This window comes from Ciconia boyciana, chromosome 8, assembly GCF_034638445.1.
Source record: "Ciconia boyciana chromosome 8, ASM3463844v1, whole genome shotgun sequence".
NCBI lineage: Eukaryota > Metazoa > Chordata > Aves > Ciconiiformes > Ciconiidae > Ciconia > Ciconia boyciana.
The window spans coordinates 63,092,911-63,116,618 of NC_132941.1; the positions used below are offsets into that span (position 1 = coordinate 63,092,911).

Genomic DNA, 23,708 nt, shown 5'->3' on the forward strand with positions numbered 1-23,708 from the left:
AAAGTGTTGTACACTTGATATAAGACGTGTCTGAAACTGCTAGCAGGGTTAAGATTATAAAATCAGACTGTCAACTCAGTGATCTCTTTGGGTCATATCTCACAGCTTTATGAAGGACTCCATATGTCTACTATTTCCTCCAGACATGTATTCAGCACTGAGATGTCTGGAATGCGAGAGCTGTTTCTCCACTTCCCATCTTACCAGAGTGCAGGCTTCCGCAGGCTCACCCACCTCTTTCAAACTGACCCTTCAAGCCCTTCTCAATGCAGGTGTCTCCACGATCCTGTGCTTTCATTGACCCAAGAGCTACCTCCCTGCAGCTGCTGATAGGAGACCTGAGTGCAGTTATTAACAGGGCATGGTCCAGGGTTGACTGGTGGAAAATGAAGCCATCATCTGATGCTCAGGCCAGGTTAGGTTTGAGGTCAGCTCAAGGTGACACTCCAAATGCAGTGCAGACATCAGTCCCTACATTTAACGTTTGGGTTCCATAACACTCAAAATCTCCTCTTAACCGTCTCCTCTTAAGCATAACCATGCCTCTTTGTAGTAGGCATGGTTCAGCAACAGCATCTGTCATTTGACATAATTTATATTTTTACAGTTTTTCTTGATTTTCAAATACTGAGACTGTAAAAGAAGGATGGTCTTTTTGGGAGGGATGCAACAAGTGAGAATGATGCTTGCCATAGGCTACCCGAATAGTTATTTTGTTCGTTTTCAAGTCAGTCTGTTTCTTGATTTTCCTTTTAGCTTGGGTAAGGTGATCAAATAATAGCCAGTGCCTTAATTCTAATGGACCAGTAAGTGATGATTTTTTAGGAAAAAAAAACAAATACAAGTGTATTGTACTTCAGTATTTTTGCATCTTTAAGATAGTACATCTCAAAATGAGTTATCTATCTGAATAAAGCTCAAAAAATCCCAAAGGTTAAAAAAGTAATTACATAGTTTATGCTGTTGGGATTATTTGTCTGTAACCTGTGTAATCCCATTGATTTCCTAAAGGAGAAAATAAGGATTCAATGGTTGATTTTACTCTGATATTAACGGGATTGCTTTGTGAATCCACATCTTAGTGTCGTACAGATACGGGTGTCGGTGAAGGAGGTATCTGCACACAGAGGTAAATTAGACCTTTGCTACTGAACAAATATCTCCTGTGACTTACGTTGCCCATGATAAGATATGCCACAGGTGATGCTGCATCCAAACTGTTCAGGCAACTGACATAAACTGTATATGCACACACACATATAAATAAGTATAATCATATGCTGGAAAAACATTTTCTTGTATCAAGTTTGAGTCATGATTTCACAGCTGAAAGAGAGTCATCAGCTGTTTGAGATGGGGAAAAAAGATTGTTTTCCACGGGTACGTTTCCTGTTTCAACGTGTGGTTGCTGTTATCTGAAATCATGTACTAGTGTATGGCAATGAAATACAGGTGAGTGTCTCTCTAAGTTGAGCACGTGGGCCTTTTTTTAGCAATTGTGAGTAAAATGAAATAGCTCTTGTTTGCCAAGAGAGGCCAGAGATGTATATATTTTTAAGAATGACTGATTTAGTATATGTAGAAAATGAAAACACACAGTGAGTATTGAGAGAGACTGAAAAAAACAAGTGAATGAAAGCTGATGGGCAAAAGAAATGAAAAATAACAGAAAATGTAATTATTTCATAGCTGGTTTGAAGTCTGATATATATAAGATTATGCATAGGTCCTCTCGTCCACTTACTTGATAGTTCTTACTGACACAGAGCTGTGTGCTACACCCAAGTACCTCTGGATGGCACCGTTAGTACATTTACTTCAGTATTAGCCACAGCTTGGGGATCTCCCCAGAAAGCTAAGGCTGTTTTTGCAAAAGAAGTGCAAAGCACAAAGGTGTCAGGTTTTTATTGTAGACTCTGAGTGTTGGTGCAGTGGGATTTCCACAGATTTCAGTTATGAGAGTCTTGCAGCCTGGGAGACGGGTTATCACCCCAGTTGAGTTGTCTCTGTTTCTACAGCTGTGAGTAGGTTTTTTTCCGTTTCCACCACAACAATGGGTGCCTCACTTCAGCAAAATGGATGCAGAGCTGATTTGAGAATAAAATAAAAAATAACAGAGGAACTATCCCGAGGAATTGTTGCAGGTGCATTTCACAGCATACTGCTGGATAGGTGGAAATGACATTATTTGCACAAGTTACCCCCATGAAGGCATTTTGCATGTTGTTCTGTAGGTCCAAGGGATCCTGTTGTACCCCTCCGGTCTCACCTAAATGCTGTCCCCGCCTGGCAGACATTGTTAGCTCCAGTGCACGAACACGCATCGGGGCAGCTCTCCTTATTTCAGGGGTCAATGCAGTTTACATGAACATCTTTGAGGTCTGCTGCGCACCAAGTGCCACCAAGGGTTACACACCGTAGCGCAAAAGACGACACATGAGCCAAGGTTTACTGTACTGTTTATTGTATTTCAAAGGGTCTTCAGTGATCGCATGCAGATAGCAAGCTGCAAAGCAACTCTGTGCATCTTACTTGCTTTAATAAGCCAGAAGAAAAAGTCCTCTTTGGCCCTGAAAGCCTTTTATGGAAAGAATAGGTCAATCTGCCGATGCAGAGGTTTCAGCAGTAGATAGAGGTGGACAGGTCTTCTGCGGGGCAGGCAGCTTCCAGCCGGGTGCAGGAAGCTGACTTCAGCCTGCAGAGTTGCAGGAGCCTTTCTCTGTGGTGGTGTTCATGCCGTGTTGCTCAGTGACGGTGGTGGCGGGTGCCAGCTCCCCGCTGAACTGAGGAACTGGTCTTGTGAATGCGGGGTGAGGGGTGGTGGGCTCGGCAGGCGAGTCGAGGTCCAGAGGAGAAGCAGAAGGGGTGTGCGTGGGGAGGTGGCGTAGCCCTGGGGCTGCCTCCCTCCCTGGGCTCTCACCCTCCTGGCCTCTGCAAGGTCTTCTTCCATGTTGGCTGCTCCCAGGGTGAGATTCAAAGTGTGGATTAAGCTGCTGCAAAAACATTCTGTTTTACACCACCTTGCATGGAGGTCCTGAAAATTAGCTCCTTTGTCTCGCTTCTTTTGGATCTTTAAAGTTTAGTAAAATTTGTGCAGCTGATTTCCTGTAGTATGTCAAGCTTTGCGTGTTCCTCACGCCTGCATCTATACTTATCTTCTCCTCTAAAGCACTTAATCCTCAAGCAGGACTTAATCTCAAGTGTTGAGCTCTTTCTCAGTAGCCAAACCAGGCATGGCGCAGATTAGTCCATGAAATGTAACAAATCCTGGCTGCAACATGGAATAAAATTTCTGTTGGCGCAAGTCAGGGCAATAATGGAAAGGTGTAGGGATAAGGTGGTGTTTTGAGTTGACCTCAGCCAGCATGGTTCTCTGACATGGGGTGAGTAGTTGGGTTGGCCAAGTGTAGCCTTTCTTAGGTGTCAAATCCAAATGCAAAGGGTGTCTGCAGGTTGCAGGTTTCTGCAACAAAATTTCAACAAAATTTCAACAAAATCCAAATGCAAAGGGTGTCTGGTCTGCAGGTTTGTCCACTCTGTTTGTCCCATCTACAGGACAGATCAGGTCATTGCTGCAGACTCTTGTGTGCTGAGAGAAGCAGCTGGTGTTAGGCTTTTCAGCATTGGGAAATCTGACGCTAATTACGAAGCTTCTGTACACACTTGCGTGGAGGCCCTTCATAGTCAACATCTTTCCCATCTAGGGAAGAACATGTACTTGTCTTCCCACACAGGGTATGTGCTAATTCCACTTGCAGCTAATTGGCCTTGACATCAAACCAATAATTTCCACAATAACTATTGATTCTGCAATGCTGCGTAATATCCTCGTTCCTCTTTGTAGCGTGCAAGTTAGAGCAGAGAAAAATTACTTTGAGGCTTTTCCAACTGTCTCCCCGTAAAGTCAGAAACAGCTTTCAGGTGCGTCAGTGTGTCAAATTGCAGGTGGTTCTTGGCAGGGTGGAAGAATTACTTACCCCTTTCTCCTTGTTGTTATTTACAGGTCTTGATTTGTAGGTAAAGAACTTTCCATCACTGGCATGTGGTGGTAGCCAGGAGTATTCATGGCAGTGGTACCCACTGCCCCTGCTCGTCTGTGGGCTCCGAAACGGTTTCAGAGTCTGGCAGTATGGGTTCATCCCCTCTCAGTGCCCACGTGAGGTTTTCTTGGTTTGATTAGGGATTTATCTCACAGCCACGGGTGATACTGCAACACCCCTGAGCTGCCTCGTTATGGACATAAAGGGTACCGTGGGGATGGAGGATGAAAGGATCGAGGCTCGTGAGAGCTGCCGTCTCTCTCCAGCTCTGCCACTGTTCTCCAGAGAACTGGGTCAAGTTACTTCATGTTGCCGTTCTTCAGTTTCCCCACTTTATAATTATCCTCTGAGAATAATTATCCGGACTTTCTTAATAACGTGGCTTGTGATCTATTCCCCTTATCTGATTGAAGAAAACACTGAATTTGTACAGATTTATAGGAAATCGGCTTGCCAGGAGAAAAATCCAGACGTGATCGAGACAAAAGCTGTGACAGAGGAAAGGTCTTTTAGGCTGCCATTGTCAACTGATTAAGGATTGAGAAAAACAGGGTGGGTCTTCATAATAACCTCCTAAAGGAAGTTACTAAATTATTCTTAAAAAAAAAGATTCCCACCCATAGATAAATTCACAACTGTCACTGTGATAGTAAATGAAAGCTCATGACACCTTTTGCGAAGAAATAGTCACATCTTACCACTCTGCAGAGAAGCAGCATCCCTCCACCCTCGCTTTCTTGCTCACTGCACTACTAACCACAGCCAGCATGAACAATTTTATGAGTTTGTTCACATCTCCTGGGTCTCGATGGAGTGTACCAGAAGTGCATAACGAGAATGAACAGGCAGAGGCGCTCCCTTTGTGCTGAAACAGAACGAGAGGCATTTTGATGGCCTCACAGTCCTGATAATTAAGCCTGTTCCAAGTGTTAAATGACAAGACTTCCAACCCATATTTACGCTGTAAAAAGTTATATTATAATTCATGTTAGTTAACATCTTAAGCAATGTTTATTAAAGCCTAGTGTCAGCAAGTGGGTTTTCATTTTAGCACGGCGGCTGATTGCAGTCAATCCTAAGGCATAGTCTTATTCACCATTTATTACACATTCAAATCACAGTTCGTTCTGTCCACGTGAGGATCTTCACATGTGTTTATCAATTTCTTGACCACAGTTTAGTTACTGTAATCTTTGAATCAGCTTTGTAGAGGAAGTTCAGAGTAAATACTGCCGTGCCTTAGCATATGCATACTCATCTGACAACAGCCTTAAATTTTCCCAGTACATTCAAATGTCCAGACACAGAAATTACAGTTTTAGTATCTGGTGCTTTAGGAATGAGTGGCCTATGAGAAGGTTTAAATTCTTGCTGCTGTAGTATGCTGTTATAATCCAACCATCCACTTTTCAGCGTAGGGTATAGCCAATGCAAAATAATGAATTGCATTGGAAATACATTATTGTCGAACTACAAGTGGTGAACTTGGGAAGCAGAACATTTTACCCTCTGACTTTAAAGAATCATCTTTTGTGTGTCTTGAGTATTTCTGTTTCCTTAACTGAACATAGCCAAGTGTTTACTTTCCAGTAAAGTTACTATTTGATATTAGAAATACCAGTTGGACTAGGTGATTGTTGTAGGTCCCTTTCAACTGAACTATTCTATTCTATTCTATTCTATTCTATTCTATTCTATTCTATTCTAAATGTAGATTATACCTGAGCTAAAACACACCTGAAAGGAGCAAGGGGCAATAGAGAGATCTGCTACGTTGTAGCTAGTGTGTAAATTTAATTATCTTCAGTCTAAAAGAGAAATGGGAGTTTTGGGGTGTTTTTATTAGCAGGTTAATTTATTCATTGGTACCATAATAAACCTCGAGGAAGCAGAGTGTGTTCAGGACATAGCCATGCTAGGTGCTGTATGTATGCTTATGTGCTGTTCTGAAAAAGCCAGTCTGAGTATCAGAAAAGGGATCAGTCTGTGATGAGAGTAGGGGCAAGGATAAATCAGGGAGGAGCGTATCAGGTCAGTGAGGAAAAGCAATATTACACAGCAGTCTCGACAGTTCTGCTCTCTACCTTTCTGATGACTGACTTTTCCTTAGCAGTCCTACTCTAATCAACTGTCACATCTCAAACACTTATGAAAGGAAGCAATTTGCATTTTGCAAATCAAGGTGGTAGTGACTGCATCAGCCTGTGCTGCAGTTTTGTTTCCCCTCTTGCTTCACATCCACACAACGCATGCAGTAGCAGAGACATCTGCCTTAAGGGTTTCCATTTCTCCTCTTCTGACATTGGTAAATAAAGGGCTGAAAGAGGAGGAGGTGGTACCAGTGTCAGCTACTAGAAGCAAGAGGCCGTGAGACCTGGGAGGGCACGTGGCTTAGGTGGGCTTGGTGTGTGGGACTAAACCGCTTCCCAGTCCTCTCTGAAAAGCATCCAAAGTTAATGGCCATTTTGTTTTTCTTCTCTTTTGCTCTGGTTCCTTGGTGTCTTGGTAGCACGTGCCAGCCTGGGCTGGCAGCCTTCCTCCACCTAACACAGCCACGTACACTCGTGCGTCTGCGTGAGTAACACCAGAGCCCTTGGCAGTTGCTTGTCCAACGAGTTTGTGTTTCTCTCCTCCCTGCAGATACATAATTCATGGGCTGAGGTGGTGGTGGCTGGACTGCCTGAAAGGAGGCAGCTCAGGGGCTTTCCAGGGTTTCTCCGGAGTGTGTTCACCTCCTGCACAGCACCCGCTGTCACTGCAGACACCCGTGGCCTCCCCCGAGCCGCCCATCTGAGGGGACTCGCAGGCTCCTGGTCGGGCAGACCCACCTCTAGCTCCTGCTAGACCCCCAGCCTCCCTCCCTGGGACGAGCCCGAGCAGCGCAGTCTACGAGGCAGGACAGGCAGCAGGTCCTTGCTTATTTTTATCTTTAGGGGCCTTTTCTCAGTGCCAGCATAAGGCTGCAGTAGAAGAATTCCACAGTCCTGGGAGCCGGCCGAGCGCAGCAGTGTTTCTCAACACTTGTCACTTGCAGAATGCTGAGCTGTATTAGCTTGTTCGACATTTGACAGCAGTGATGAATACCATACCAATGGCTAACTACTTTATTTCCGTAAAAATGCTAATGAGCGTGTTGAAATGTGCTGCAGAAATGGCAGAGCTGGGACAGCTGCACAATTGTGGTTTCACTAGAGATTTCCTTTTTTTAAGACACAGGTTCCTCTTCTCTGCGTATTTTTTTCCTGTAGTTAAATGTCATCCCAGCTCGCTTGGTGCGCGGAGTCCTCTCAGCGAGCAGCACAGGCAGCGTGGCAGAAGGGGAGACCGCTCTGACTGATAAAACCAAAGTAGAGCGTTGTTTTCAAAGGGAGAGAGAAGCAAACAAGAGAGAGGCAGGCCAAGTCAGCTGCTGATGTAACTCCCTCGGAGCAAATGGTTTAGTATCTGAAATTTAATCTTCTGGCTTGGGCTCTTGCTCGTACTGTAAACATGCTCGGGAGCCACGGTGCTGGAGCAGTACCTTGTGCCGGCACCCTGCAAGCACAAAACAACCCAGTATTCATGCTTTAATGCTGTGCTGCATGGCCCGTGGATGCTGGAGGGTCACCTGCAGGCTTATCTAGTCACATTTATTTTTTCTTCTAAGAGTGGGTTTAACCAACAAACCCAGAGTGGCTGGCTAGTCCCCGGTGTGTTTTCTGCTCTTGAGGGGCCCTGAGTTTGTATCACGGTCTGCTCGCGTACACGGCCATGCTGTTGTAGGGGTGCTCAGAGGTGGGGTGCGCTCAGAGGACCACCAGCCGTGGCGACTGGTCCCAGAGCTGTGCTGGGGCCCTGCTGCAGGCATGTGGCTTTTCCAGCAGCCGCAGAGGTGACGGAGATGGGTGTTTGTTGAGGTGCGTGGGAGCGGGGCTGCCCGCCTGCTCAGGCCGAGGGAGCAGCGGCAAGACAGGAGGAATGCTCCCTCTCCAGCTGCTTCTGCTGGGCTTGGGCTGGTGGCTGGTTTTCATCCCCTTTGGAAGGCATGATGTGACTCGCCTGGTGTTAAAAATAAAGCAGTGCCAGCTTTAGGTCTTCTACAAGCGCTGGGAAACTCTGATGGCTCCATACATGAGTGCTCGTGTACTGCGGCAGGAGTGAGAGCATAACGTGAGAAAAGCAGCAGTCCCCCGCCGCCACCAGCGCCGGGCAGTGCCCTTTGCTGGGGATGAAGATGGCTTGCAGTTGGTGCTGGGACATGACTCATGTTCACACTTTGCCCTGAAACGATTACGAGTCTTTCTTGTCTGTGGTTTTCAGTCATTGTCAGCAGCGTATACGGTTACACCTCAGCCCCGTGCGCGCGCAGGTTGCCGAAAGATGAGCTCATTCAGCATGTGGGGCTGGTGCTGTTGCATGGGGTCTGCGTCCTGTGTCGAGCCTTTAAACTCGGGCCATCGGCCTCCCTAAAAACAGTGATGGGTCTCGGGGCCGTGGGGAGCCGGGCCAGGGAGCCCCGGCTGGCTGCTGGCTGCAGCCGCTGCACGCGCCATTGCTCTTCGTATCGACCTGCAGCTCATCTCAAAAGCTTTTTCCTTTTCTCCTTAACTCCGCTCTGACCGAGTCCAAGCTGGGCCCACATAATCAGCTGGGTCTAATACTCCGCTAAATGCTGCTCTCGGTCCGTAGGCCCATTCCCCTGTGAATATAATTTCTGTGGTGCCTTCAGAGACTCACTCCAGTCATTTTGGAGGGTGATCTTGGCCATGTTTCTTGCATGTTACTTACGCCAGTGTATGCTTTTATTTCACAGCTCTGGTTGCTTTTCCGTTCCCAGTTGCACTCTGAGTGCCCCTGAGGTGTACGGGGAGGAGGGGGTGTCAGGTTTGCCCTTCCAGCTTCCACTCACGCCCAACCCCTTGTAACCGCTGTCAGTCTGCACGTAAGCAGGGTTGCACAGTCTGTGCCTAGGTGGGAAGCTTGGCTGTGCAGCGCGCGTCTCTGTGCTGCTGAGATGGTGGCTGCATTCCTGCAGAAAGAAGGGCTGGGACTCATCCTGCCCCATTTCCGACAGCAGCAGGGCAAACACCCGAGCCGGTCCCCCTGGGTTGCCTTTGCAGAGAGAGCCAGACACCTGTAGGTGTAAGTCCTCTCATCCTTAAGCAGATGAGGTGGATCATGTGCCAGAAGCATCTGTTGCTCTGCATTGCCTGTAAGGACAGCTCGCCGGGGCGCGGGTGGCTGGATGTGCTCTGGGGAAGCTTCCTCTGCCCCCTGCCCAGGCTGGGCATGGGGGGACCAGCTCCCCCCGCAGCAACACATCACTTGCTTAGATGACCAAAGCACGACAGAGGCATTGGCTGAGTAGTGTGTTGCAAGTAGGGAAATTAAAGCAAAGAGTTATTTCACCACTAGTGAGAATTTGGGGAGGAGTGGGGAGGCACGGCCGGGTGATGGAGTTAGCAGAGCCGGGTGGGTGTGTGTTAGCTCAGAGGCTTGGGGCTGCACAATACCCTGCGCTTTGCACGCTGCGGCCGCAGGGCCCTTCTTCCCTGTCCCCATCCCCTGGGACCCTGCCAGCTCCCAGTTTGTACTGGAGGAGGCGGGTTTCTCACAGTGCAAATTTCCAGAGGGCTACGTGGGGCAGGACGCAGCCAGCAGCGGTCTGCAGCGCCAGATCAAATTCAGACCCTGGTTTTGGATTTACAGTTGCAGTTTGTGGAGGGTGGGAGGGAGCTTGAAGTGGTTTTCATCTTGGCGTGAACCGCTGGAGCACCGTGCCGAGCAAAGCAGCTGCCGCCTGCCTTTAAAAGGGGCTCCTGTGCTGCAGAGCCCCTTCACCTGCCACAAAGCCGAGCTTTGTTCGAACCCCAGCAGGCGTTTGCAGTTGAATAACATGAACTGTTCAGCTCGGCTGTTGGCTGCGTGACACTGAAATCAGGCCTAAAAATAGGCGGATGTCTGACCCTGAAGTGAAGGATTTTCACTCGTAACCCAGCCTGGCGCCTGCCCAGGGTGACATCATCTGGAGGGGAAGTTGGAAAAGCTTCCAAATTCATTGCTCTCCGTGCAGGAGCGCTAAAAGTGTGTGTCAACAGATAATCAGGCGGCACGTTCGCCGTGGCCGTGAATCAGGGGAAGGAGGGAATGGGGAAGAAAAGACCTGAAGATGGAGGAGAAGGATCAGAGCCACATGTCGGAAAAGGGTTTGGAGAGCGTTGTCTGTGTATAACTCGAGGGGAGATGACAGGAGCAAAAAAGGTCCCATTCAGGCAGAGCCCGTTCCATAAATATGACAGTTTTCTTTCCTTTTAGGTGTCCTAGAAGGTATTGAGCTACAGTCGAGGTTCTGACCATCAGCCCACCAGTGATATCTGGTGATATCAGTCATGGTTGTGGTTTGAGCCTGCATGATTTAGACTTGCAAGTGCGTGGATACTGCTCACGGTGGCCATGGAAGTGTCCAAGATGGCCAGGTACTGAATGACCTCCCTTGATTTCAGCTCTCTGATATTTGAAAGCAGCTTTGCCCAGGCTAACCTTCAGGGATTTGATCAAAATCTGTGCTCAAGTAGCATGGATGACCTTGCTATTGTTGTTCTAAATCCAAATTGGTTGAACTAAGTTCCTCATATTTCTGTGCTGAGCTTCTTTGTCTTCTTTAAAAATGATAGTGTGTAAAAAATGCAGTAGGCAGTTTTCCTCTGCAACTTGACATCTTTTTCCCTCTGGATGCTGCCAAGTGACTCCTGTGCTCGTCCTCTAACGAGGACACCTTTACCTCGGTGTTGATGAGTGCACGCTGGAATTCGTAGCTCTTTTCAGATGGTAAGAGCTAAGTGTGATATTTAGATGGGGCGTCTCCATTATCTATCTTCCTTCTGCCTTCTAAATTCTCATTACATATTTATAATGGTGTTATAGCAAAGATGCCTAAAGCACAACCGTGGGCAGTGTTTTGTCTCTGAGTCCCAAGTGAAGCTGAAAAAATTCCTGTTTCTGTGTAAACACTATGTCAAGAGCTGACTTCATGCATACTGCTGGGCATTTTTAACCAACAATGATAACGAAAAGAGGGGAAGAATTTTACCATATCAATGTCTAATTTAATATGAAACCAATTGATTTGGTTAGAGACTGAGAAAAGTATTCAGGCATGCCAGCCCTTCTTGGGGCTTTCACGCTCTTAGATCATCACAGCAGTGAAACTCTTACTACAGACAGTCTGGTTTATAGACATCTGCCACAGCAACAGATGCAGACGAGCTGCTTTTCACTGCATCAGCCTTTGGGTAAGATTTGTCTGACTAAGCATGAGGATATTTCTGGTTGTCTGCTGGGAAATGACCAGGCTGTGGTTGCAAAGGTGTTTCATTGGCATCGACTGAGCCCATGGAAGGCAGATGACAGCCCAGGTAGGGTCAGGAATTTACTTCCCATACTAGGGTTAAGTATACGCAGTACCTCCAGAGAGGGGTTTGAACAGTTTTTCTGTGTTTTACCCATTTTTTATGTGAAAGCTTGAAGCCTCTCTTACTGAGAAATGCATCTCTATTTGCAACTAGACTGTGAAACTTTTTAGCTTTTGATCCCTGATACTTTTTATTAGGAACAGCCTAAGTGGAGTAACCGTGTGAAAAGCAGGGACCTAAACCTAAACAGCTGGAATAAATCTTGTGTACGCCAGCAGTGGATGCCAGTCCCACTGTAGGTCAGCTGCTCCGTTACAGACCCGTCGTTTCACGGGGCATTAATGGAGCTGACATAAATGAAAGCAGGGCACACGCTAGAAGAGCTGGCTTTTATTCTTGCAGATGGAGTTCTTTATTTTTCCTTGCTGGTTGAGATGTTCTAGCAAACACTCGACTTCCTTGTCATCTTTAAACTATGTAGAGAGGTGGGGAGTTGGCTTTTACCAAAGCAAAGGACTTTTGCTTTGAAAAGTCCCTTCCTGCAGTTTTTGGCATGACTGATCACCCTGCTCTCAACAGTCCCTGAGCTTCACGATACAGTAGTTTTGTACAAAGCTGTATTTTTACGCACACAAGCTTTTAAAGCTGCGTCTCTTTGAAAACACGTCCCTAGATAGTCATCCTGTAGTTTCGCACACAGAGTTGGAGATAGGTGCAGAGGACTTAGTCGGGAAGAGGGAGCAGGCTCAGGGGCTGTGAGACGATGGCCAGAGGTGCTGGTGGACACACAGTGATGACCAGCACTGCCGGACGTAGCACAAGTTGTCAGATAATCAGATAAAAATACTGTGTGTTAAAAGACTGTTACAGCATGAATTCAACCATATTGTGCGTTCGCTCGGAGGAGCAGTCCTTACTGAAATGCTCACATCCCCTTCCCCACGCCGCATCCTCATCTCCCCGTTGCGCAGAGCAGACGCAGCCTCGAATGTGCTGGGACTTAGCGAGCAACTTTTTCCCCTTGCCAGTCATTGGTTTCCATGTGGGTTTTTCTACCGTGTCTTTCTGGCAGTTAAATACAAGCATTAATGCATTTATTTCCGGAGCGGAGCTTTGAGATCCTGCCTTAACTGTGCACTGAGGGATGAGAGGCACAGAGGTTAAAACTAACGCTGGCCAAAGGGTCAATTGCTCGCATGCTTAGTTTGAAAGTACTTGAGCATTACATGTAAACATGTGTTGGAAATGCCGCTCACAGCCACCGTGGGGGCACCTGTGTGGGCTCAGCCCTGCTGCAGATGGGCTCCCAGCTGGCCCTGGGCAGGCACTCAGAAAATCACAGTGCCCCGAGGAAAGCTTGGGCATGACAGAGGAACGGCATGGCTGGGCAGAGGAAGAATACGCTTTTCATCCTCTTCATCTCAAAAGCATCCCTGTCTCCCTTCATCAGTCGTCGGAGGTGCCGGTCTCCTTTGGGCTGGCTCACACGGGCTCTGCTGAGGTTGCTCTTCCCTCTGTCCTGGTTCCCGTTAGTGGAGCGAAAGGACAGGTTTTGGCTGAGGACTCTGAGGCCAGCTCCAGTTTGTACAAAGCGGGTACAAAGACCTCAGTTGCAAGGAAAAAAAAAAAAACCTGTCTGCATTTAAATCAGCCTAATTAAAGTGGCTTTTTCCAGGAGCTGGCAGGCGCTGCGTTGCCTGCCCAAAGTGATTTGTGCAATTACCGTCTTTTGTGTTTGTCTGGTGGGGTTTTTTCTTACCACACTCATTTACGGGACATTGCTCAGGGAAGATCAGCTATGTGCAATATGTTATTTTAAGTTTAGAAACAGGGGGCCAGATTCTCACCTGCTATAAGGAGCGGAGTAAATCGGCAGAGCTCTGCTGATTTACACCTGCTGGTGCTCTGGCCCACTGGGTGCCTGGAAATAGCTTAGCAAGTGTAAAAGAAAAAAATGGTTTCTCCATCCATCTGGAACACATTGTGTACATCAGGGGAAGGAGAGGCATTTGTGAGAGCGAACGCTTCATTTATCAGTGTACGAGCTATTGAAAAGACTGGATGTAGCTGGGATAATTATAACCAAGATTAGTCTTCTTGGAATGGAAAAGTAATGACAATCCCAATTTTACCAAATCCTCTGAAATTTACTGTCTATTTATTTAACACCCCGGACCCTTTCCTGCAGCAGAGGATCAGCTAGATTTATGGAGGTGCAGTTTAGTAATCTAAATACTTGGGAGTCCATCTGTACGGCCCATGGGCTGCTCTGGTTATTTTCACTGTCACCGCTCGGAGGCCGTGGGAACCGGGAATGCAGACGGGAGTGCGGGGAGTCACAGGCCAAAATTCAGCCGGAGTCAGTCGAAACACTCTTCTTCCATTTGCTTTGCAGGCGAGAAGTACTTGGCCTTCATAGGCAGCTTTAGCTGTTGGTGCTGTTGGGAAGGGAGCAAAGCTCCTTCCATCCCCTCTTCAGGAGCTGCCTATTTTTTCCTCTTTCCAGCATCCCTGTGTTTTTTGCCCTGCATGTAAGGAGAGGCAAGATGTATTCAGAAATGCCCCGTGCAGGGATGGTCATAGTAGCAAGTGCATATATGAATTGGAGAGCTGACTGCAGTTTCCCTGTGAGAAGCCATGGCTATCACCTGTCCATCCTAGAGTCTTACTGAAACCAAAAACCTCGGCTAGAAGCTGAAATAGCAGCACAAGAAGGAAAATCCCTTTGGGACAATACAGGGTTTGTTAAAGAAGAGAAGAGGTTATCCAGAATTCATGAAAATGAAGGCAGGCAAAGGAGCAGAGCTATGGGCCTGGAAGCCCTTTTGCTACCATCATTTAATATTGGGAGAAAATGCCTGGACTGGGGTTTAATAACTGTTGCTGGTCTTTTTTATAGCAAGTTCATAATTGCTAGGCCTGTCTGCATTTGTGGGTTTATGAGCTGTGCTGCCTTTTGGCTGAATATTTACTCTTTTCTTACCATGAAAATAACTGTCTTTTCCAGTCCAGCATGCCTTGCAGGAGTTGAAACGCATAGCCTTGATTTCCCGTTCAACTCTATAAAGCACTGTGGGATTTTAGAGTTGTTATAAGCACACATAAAACCCAAACAACAAACCCTGAAAGATTAAAATGTTGGTCCAAAGAAGACAGAAGGAAAATTTCCTTTGACTCCTTCCGAGTCAGGGTTTCAGTCCAAGGGGTTCGGTAGCACTGTAAGCCTTTGTGCTTCAAGACACAAGCCAAATTCCCACTAATAAAGTTTAAAAGGCAATTTTCCTTCAGGGCACAAATTCTAATATAAAATCTCCTACATTTTCCTAAACCACTGTCAGAAACTGGCCACTGTTGAAAGCGGAATGCACAATTAGATCAGGCTGCCTGTCTGAACTGGCATGGCAGCTCTCATGTGCTGCGCCTTCCTATACGAACACACAGGAGGGGTGCGTTGTCACTGGTACTGCTGCATCGTCACCAGTACTGCTGCATCGTCACCAGGAAGGCCACAAGCTCCAGGTGGGTCAGGGAATTGGGGAGGCAGGAGGGGAAGAGGGGTTTGAACACGTGTTTGGGGGTGTATCAGGAAGCCTCGGTGCCCTGGTTGCTGAAGCAGTGTCTTTACAGTCCCGTGCTCCCAGCTCCCGTGCTGCCATCCCTGCCTGCCCCTCACCTTGGTGTCTGACTCACATTTTTGCCTATGTCTAAGTCCTGAAGAGTTTGGGTAAGGTGTCGAACGATGCGGGATTGGTGGTTTATTAGGGAACGTCAGTGCTTTTTAGCGTGGGAGTTGTGAAATGGTTGGCCTGAGCAAAGCGAAGGAAGAAATCTTTGCACGTTCTTAGAAAAATGGTGGGACAGCAACACAAAACATAGAGAGCTCATACCCTTAGTGCCAGCTCTGCTCCACATTCAACCCTTTTGTAGGCAGCTCATTGAACCTGAGAGCTGACAGCCGCTCCAGGTGTTAGGAAGTCAAAGCGACTTCCAGAGTCGCTTTGTTCTCACCCGTTTCCTGCTGCAGTGTGGGCAAAAATTATAGAAGCCGGGTATCTGGCAGCAAGAGGCAGGTTTAGGAGTGGCTTCTGGCTCGTCCTGCCAGCTGTGCAGTGGCTCCAGTGCGGCTGTGGTCGAGGGAGTGTGCCATCCGTACGTGGCAGCCTCGCTGGGCTGGAGAGCCATGTGTCAGTCTGGTCCCTCTCCAGCTAAAGCTGGTGGGAGCCTTTCCCATCACTCCCGAAGAGCTGAAAAAGGTCTTGCAAATCCCACATGTATCGCTTTCTTCCTGTTTTTTTATTACTTTTAAAACATTGCACAGCCCAGTCACAACAGGCAGAGGTGTTCTTGAAATCCCGACCTGGGATTGCTTTCAGCTACAAAAAACACTACGGCAATATTCTCAATGCTGTGTCTCGGGAGAGTGTTTCCATGTCACGTAAACACAGGGTTTCTTAGAAGTTGCTCTAAGAGGCTCTTGGAAAGTTTTGGGAAGCGTGTTAGAGGAGATGTTAAATAGGATGGTCGCAGAGCGGGGGGATGGAGTAACCTCCTTGCCTTCCATCAGTGCCTTGGACCCTCCGTTCCAGCTGCAGTGTACATTATTTAGCTCAAAATTGCTTCTTCTGGCACCCTCCTCCCACACACTGGTGTACTAATATGGCCATCCTCAAGGGCTTTGTCCCTGCCAAAGCACAGCCTGTTACCAAAAGAAAAAGACAATTAAGAGGAAGCAGTGGAGTTTGCCATATAAACGTTTAAAACTTACCCACACTGAATAATAATGCAGAGCATCGTTTCATCCAGGCAGATGCTTCCTGGATCGAAAGGAGCGACTGGATCTGATGGGAATGGATAAACAGCTTTGCAGCTCCTGGTTCCTGCAGCTCAGCTCCCCAGTGTCGTCCCAGCGACTGTCGCTGCCGGGCCGTGGGTCACTACACTGTCATGCAGGGTGTCAGCAGGTCAAGGAGAGGGGTTCGTGAGCAGCCCAAATCCTGGTTGTTGAGGGGTCTAGATGGAGACCTCTGTCCCGGCCCCAGCATGGTTGCTGCTCCTGCTAGGTTCAGTAAGGGTGCACACAAGCATGTCACCAGTGTCAGCAGCTTCAGCTGCCTCCTGATGCCAGCATGGTGCTGGCTGCCTGCTCCTAGGCAGTGCCCAACATCGTACACCCTTGTCCTGGGGGCAGAAATCATCTCTGGGCGGCTGTGGGCAAACCAGGGCAATCGAAAACTTCCCTCAATCCCCTCTCTGACGCTGGCATTGTGCCTGCACATGCACTGCTTCTGCCCTCCTTCCCAGATCGTCTGCTGCACGGGTTGAAGTTGCTGAGCAGGGATCTCCTTGCTGCTGATGCTGCATTCCCACGCAGTCCCCTTCGGATGATACGGGGACATCTCGCAGGCATCCCTTCCGGGCACTTCTGAGCAGGATGTTGTAACCCCGCGGTGCCTTGGTAGCGAGCTGTACTGGCTCTCCTGACTTTATCTGAGGAACGAGGCTGTGTTGCAAGCTTGAGGGAAAGGTGTAGGGAGAGGTGTGGGGGAAAAGCAAACCAAACCATCACTGGGCTCTGTAGATGGAGAGGAATCTGGGGCTGAAAGCAGAGTGCCAGCCCAGGCCAGCCTAGCCTGTCCTCCAGGGCCCCGCTACACTCCCAACAAAACCCATGCACATGGCCAGGTGGGTTTTATCCAAGAGAGCAGCGCTCAAGGAAAAACATACAGAAAAGCTGCGGTGCTTGTTCCAGCTCACGTGCACCTGTGTTTTCTGAATGGAAAAGTCCATGGTCCTGCGAGAGTGGCTGGAGAGAAACCGCATCTCGCAGCCCTCTGCGAGGGCACTGCAAACAGTGGAGACATGAAACAACCTATATACGAGAGCAATTGGCAGCGTGCTTCTCACTTCTGCCTGACCTTTTCAGTGCTCTCTAACTCGATTACCAGCCGTTCCTCTTCTCCTCCAAGGCAGCCTGGCAGGCGGCGTTGACGGGACCAGCCACTCAACTGGCAAGAGGTGACAAGAAACGAAAAGCAACCGAGAGTGTTACTGTCTTGCCTGAGTATTTCTGCATTGGATGTGAGGGCTGCGGTACGGTATTTGGCTGGGACGGGATCGAGCGCAAACTGCATCCGTATTCAGCGCTGTCTCGGCCGGTTAGCAAATGTACTTGATCCCAGGTGGCCATCATCTGGAAAGTGGCTGATTGCCAAGTAAATCCAGGAGCTGCTATCTTTATAGGAAACTCCTAGAAGATTGAGTAGGCAGTAAAACAACAGTTTTCTATAGCAATTACTCTGTGGGGAATTTGGCCAGATCTCTGCGTTGCAAAAGTATAGGACATACGCCTATAGAAATCCTTGAGAGTGCGATAGAATTTAATCAATCCCGTTTGTTTGTATGGAGAGTCAGCCCAGATCTCTGTGGCAGACACCCAGGGAACGCTGGAGGCAGCATAACCTGTTAAACAAAGATACGTGTGGCCCCGTGAACAGAATACACTGAATTTGCCTTTATTCTCTTGGTCAGCTCCTCCCCTTACTGCATGCAGTCTTTGTTCATCCTTTCATTTTCCTCATTTTTTTTCCCTTCTCTGTCTCTTTGCCCCAGATTCCTTTCTTTATTTATGTGTCTGCCTTGCTTTCCTCTTATGCTTCATTCTGTGCTGGGAGGCAGGAAGAGGCAGTTGCATGTGATGGGGCTGTTCTGCAGCCCCGCTTGCTGTGGATCCCTGCCGAAGCCTGGGACTGGGCAGGAGCAGGAATGTGCTGGGGGTCCTGGTGGGCTCCTGCTGCTGCCCTGGGGACACTGTGCCCTGCGATGTCCCTTTGGGAGCACGCGGTGGGAAGCTGCCCTGCTGCGGAATGAGTCCCCCACCAGCAATGGGTGTCCTTTGTGGAGGTGGGTCCTGGCTTTGGGGTTACACCAGTCACACAAATCCCACATGAGTTCCTAATGATCTGTGCTGTTATAAGGGTTTTTATTTCCAAATAAGTGACTTTCTCAGGCATGTTTGTTATTCCCTTTGGAAACTCTCGGTTCTGCTGTATGTCCAAGCTGTGAACAAGCAACAAATAGCAATAAAGAACAACCTGTTGGCATGGTAATGCAAAGGCCAGCTGGTTGGACTGTGTATTTATTGGGTTGGAGATACAGGCAACATGGAAATATGAAGATCTGCTGTTAGCTTGAGCTTCTCCTCTGTCTTGTTCGGCCTGCTGTCCTTACAAATAACAGGGAAGTTTTGTGTAATTACACGAGATTGGAGAAAAGTTTATTCTCTCGGTTTATCTGTTCTGAGTTTGCAATTTGCATACCAACCACATGTTGTTTGCCATCACTTTTACTGCTTCCCCTGGGTAGCTAGTTCTTTTTCTCTCTTTATTTTCTGGGTCTTTCATACCGTGAGAGGAAAGAGGACCTTTCCAAAGGCACAGCACTATGTGACTGTAAAACCGCCGGAGGACTCAGGGCAGGGTATATACTCCCTAGAGTGGCCACACTGTTACGGAGAAGACAAGCCACTGTCTCCAGAAAGCCACGTGGCTGTCGCTATGTTGTCAAGCTCGTTTCCAAAGACAATGTGGGAGAAGTGTCCTTTATACTGAGATTGCTGTACATGCTTTCCAAGTCAATGCTGGCTCCACATCCAGAGCCAGCACATGCCATGCAGTTGGGACACTTGGCAGGGATTTCCTATCTGCAAATTGTAATTACTGGGACAGAAAAAAAACAACCCTGGGCCAGTCTTGGTCTTATCTGCTGGGATTCTTAAAGAAAAGACACAAAAACCCCTGAATAATCCCCCCAGGAGATTAAATATGGTATTTAATGCCCTCCTAAAATAGCTAGGACTCAAAAAAGCACCCCAGTGTTGTTTCTCTGTCTTGCAGAGTGTTTGCATAAAGCGTCCTCCAGTAATTTGGGTACTGCAGACAGTGCCAGGGCTATTGCAGAGTGTGGCATCTGACCAGCATGTTAGAGGGGGAAACCGCGTCAGCATCAGAAAAATTGAAATGTGAAATAAGCAGATAAATCAGCCTTGCTTTTCCTATAATAAGCCTGGAGGGTGGACTAAAAAGTAAGTGGGTGGGGAGGAAAACCTAGTTGGTGTCATGGAGTGAGTTGATGAAGTTTGGTCCATCCTCATGGGAAAATCCCAGGGATTTCAGACATACCATCCAAATCTGTCTTCTTTTGTCATTCACAGGCAACAGCCCAGCTTTGTCTGATTTCAGAGACCAGTACCCGCACTGGGCTGTAGCTCAAGTGAAGGAAGCCCTTCCTCCCTTAGACGGCTGCTCTGTCCCTCCTCTCCCCTGCTAGAACGGCCATAATCTCCTGTGGATTGAACCTCACGGCCAGGAACTCCCTCTTCCCTGCCCTCCTTTCCCATGGCAGCGCTCGCTCCTTGGGCTCTGCCTTCCTGCCCGGTTTTTCTGGACATCTGTGGGCTCGCGGGACCAGCACACCATGTTTCTGAAAACCTCGGCTGCGCTGTTGGAGTCCCACTGCGTCTGTGGATCCTGCGGAGCATCACTTTGGCCAGGCAGCCTTTTCCGAGCCTGCATCCCACTTGCAGCATCCAACTCCCCGTCGGAGAAAGCCGTAATTTTTTGGTCTCCAGCAGAGCAGCAGGTCCCAGGTCGTGGAGGCACCTTTCCAGTAGATGGCATCAAAGACAGCGAGTTCCTCTGCCCGACCCAGCTCCCCATCTCCGGCTGGGGAGGGCTGTTTCCCCGCAGTCCCATTTTCCAACAGCGCTGGAGCAGCCGTTCCTTAAAAAAAGCAAGCTCCTTAAAGCAGCTGAACTTTTAGAAAAGCAAGCTGCACGTTGCTTTTCTTTTGCTTCAGAGTTAAGTGACATGACCCGTGCCATATGCCAACATGGGGCCTGGTTTTCCACCCGGCAGTGGGGACTGGGTGAGTGCTGCTCCCTGCCTTTCACTCGCGTTCGACTACTCAGCCGTAATCTCACCTGAAAAATGCATTGATGAAAAATCATCATAGGCCTTCAGGTGCAGATTTTGATGTCTGAATTTAGTTTACTTTTTATACTTTTTTTTTTTTTTTTTGCATATGCAGTGCCCTGCATAGTAGGAAGATTAAAGACATTTCATCTTCTTTTTCTTTCTTTCTTTATAAACCGTGAAGAGACCTGATAGTTGTTGGAGGTCATTGGTCTACTGGACGTGAAGAAATCCCTCTTCTCAACTCCCACCTGTAGGAATTCCCGCAATCAGCAGGTTTAACGCACCAGGAGACTCCCCTGAGCCAGAGTTGACACATCACATTTGAAAATCTGATCACTGACTCACCATTATTTCTGTTCTCTTTGGGAGCCTTTTCAAAATTGGGTTCCCTACGTTAGCAGGAGGTCAGGAGGAGCGTGTCGGTACGCGGTGAAGTCTGGGAGGAGGGAACATACGTGTAGCTTTTGTTTTTAAACTTAGACACCAGTGACTTTTAAATGTAATGATCGTAACATACCCTGCCCTTGGGAAGTCTATTTAAGCTGCCTCCTGGCGCTTGCATTAGCCAATAGACTTAGCAGGATGTTATGGATCTATTTTCAATTAAAGAAAAGAGCTGGAATTTCTTCCTGCTGGGTTCGTCTTCTGCTCTGTTTGTAAGTTCAAAGAAAAAAAAAATTGCCTTCCCTTCTTTCCTAGGCCATAGATACCAGATATACCTTGGGCCTAACTCTTCAGCCCTCGTCTGCTCGAGGTAGCCTTGGCTTCAGCCGGTGGCAGGCAGGATTTGGCCCGTTGTGTGATGTTTGAGGGAGGCAGTCCCTGGCCGACCAGCAGCTCGGCTGTCCCGGCAGCGTGGCAGGCAGTGCTGGCTGCCCTGAACGCACAGCTCCTGTGGTGCACAGCCCAGAGCAGGGTTACGTGCTTCACCTGGACAAGAAATTCCCTTGCAAAAGCAGACGAGATTGGAGAGGGAGAGCAAGTTTCTTTTGATGCCGTATGGAAAAATTAACTTTCAGATGGTTTAAACTGCTGCATGCTTAATTTCAGCTTGACTATTTGTACGCTCCTGGCTTTGAAGAACTGCATAGCCCCGGAAGAAATCTTTCTTATAATTATTTTGTTCCAATTACTTTGGAAGTGAATATCAGAGAATCACATTCTTCAGTACTGAATGCCCGGTGAGCGAGCGCAGAGGTGGCAGCGGTCCTGCCTGCCTTTCACAGCAGGAGCGCGTGTGTACAGAGAGGAAAGGTCCTGAGCATGATTGTAGAAATGTCCACGAAGATGTAATGCATATGATAAAGCTGCAAACCAGAAACAGATCCCTGAACAGACCTGAGGCCTGATGGGCTGTCTCTGTGTCACACAGATAGTTGTTTAGTATAGATGGAAGAAGCGTGCAGCTTGATCTTTAATATCGAAGGGCTTTGGGGGGACCTGAAAATGCGGTAGGAGGGTGGGGGCAAGGCAGAGGGGCTCTGTTCTCCTTTGCCAGATGCCCTGTTCCAGAAGACGAGCTGGGTTAGGATAGCTGTTATGTGCAGATCACTGCCTGGGGCCTCCGTGTTGGTCACTCAGATGCTCAGGTGCAGGGAGGCTGGGAACCATACTGGCTCCTTGAATCCAGTGCCGGAGCTCTTTGGCTTGAGGGCACTGAATGGGACACTGGCAATTCAACATGCTGGCAGGCTGCTTTTAGATTATTTCCATTAACATGAAGTTGGTGTATACCTAGCTGAGGTCATGATGTGAAAAAAAAATGAAATAAGCCCTGTGCAGATTTGGGTGTTTTTTCTGCACCTCAGTGAAGATGCCCTTACCTCTTGTGCACAAAGCCTGTGCCCGGTGGGCTTTGTTGAAATGTAATTTACAGTGCCTGTAGCAGCGGGATGGTTGGGATAAACGTCCAGCCAAGTCCTCAAACAGGTGAGTTTCACTGGCTCTGCCGAAGCCAGTGGATGGATGCTGATTTACACCCTCAGAGCATCTATCTCTCAGCCTTTAAAACCTGTGCTCTTATTGCCCCGACTGCAATTACTTTTGCCCCCACGCTGTTGATGTGAGGAGTGTGCACAAGCAGAGGAATCATTTGCACTTGACAGGGTCTAGGTGCAGGCTGCTGCTGCTCCCTGCTCGAGCTCAGACCAGCCCAGCACACTGACCAGCTTCTGCCGCTGGCTTGGAGGTAGGACTCCTCTGCCTGTATTATTTTTTGACAGCAGACAATTTGTGAAAAGCGTACAGCAGCTTCTAGAGTTCGTATCTTGTGAAAGGACTTTCATGTATGTTAATAGTCGGTCAAAAGAAAGTGTTCTTTTCTTCTCTGCAGACCTGCTGTCTTTGAAGCACCATTCAAAAGAGCAGCACAGAGGGAAGGAAAGGCTCTGTCCATGCCTACGTCTGGTCACTGGGTGAAATTGGGGATTCTGCTCTGCGGCTGGAGGTTTTCCTGTAAAAGTCTGTGGAATTGCAGGACGCTTTTCTAACTTGAGGACTTTTATTTAAGAAGTGTTGGAGTGTCATCCTGCTGACTGCAGAATCACTCCATCTCTGTGTTATTTCAGTTTTCTCAGGTTATTAAAAACCCTTGCGAGCGGGAGTGCTGGCAGGCTGCCGGAGAGGGGAGCGTGCAGGTTTGTGCAGGACCTTGTCTTGGACCGATGGCAGAACGGTCCAGAGCTCAGTCTGGAAAGCAGTGCTAGGGCTTTGGGGCTTCTGTCCTTGAACTGGAACCAAACCTTCAGTATTTTGAAAACTGATTTGAACCTGGACCAAAGTGAAGGCAAAGAACTACTTAATGGGTTATTGGGTGAGAACAGCAGTTTGGCTAAAGGCAGGCATCACCTGCCAGGGAAGGGTGCAGAGGTTTGATTGACTCTCCCAAGAAAGATGCAACAAAAGCAGGTAGAGTTACAGCACGGGGATTCAGCATGCACGAAAGGGTTTGCTGCTGCCTGCACCTCCCGTGCCATGGTGCCCCTGCACCCCGAGTGGGGCCGTACCCCTCAGCCCAGTGGGGCTGGCATCGTGCTCACACCGTGACATGACCTGCTCCAGCATTAATGGGTGTGAAGCTGAGGATGCTGTTGCCTGTTGCTGAACTCTTGCCTGTTCCTGGCCTAACTGGGCATTTGCTGTCAGGGCTGAACCCGAGCTGGAAGCACAGCGAAGAAGGGACTGGGGTGACTCCTTAGTTTGCAAGAGTCCTGGGAAAGGACCCTCTTCCGCTTTGAGAAAATAGCAAAAGACTCTCTGTGGACTGTCTTCCCGTTTCATTTTGATCAGGCCATGGGTAAAGAGTA

At 48.2% G+C, this 23,708-nt stretch overlaps 1 protein-coding gene across 4 annotated transcripts in view; it reads left to right on the forward strand.

Annotated features, from left to right (window-relative positions):
* LHPP (phospholysine phosphohistidine inorganic pyrophosphate phosphatase) overlaps positions 1–23,708 on the forward strand; it is a 93,553-nt gene that overhangs the window by 29,708 nt on the left and 40,137 nt on the right. The window contains exon 7 of one of the 4 annotated variants that reach the window (XM_072871510.1): positions 19,641–21,013. The exons of the other annotated variants lie outside the window; for them this stretch is intronic. Coding sequence (XP_072727611.1) covers positions 19,641–19,662 — 22 coding nt within the window. The 3' untranslated portion in view covers positions 19,663–21,013. Of the gene's footprint in view, positions 1–19,640; positions 21,014–23,708 lie in introns of those variants that run through there. 4 annotated transcript variants of the gene reach the window in all.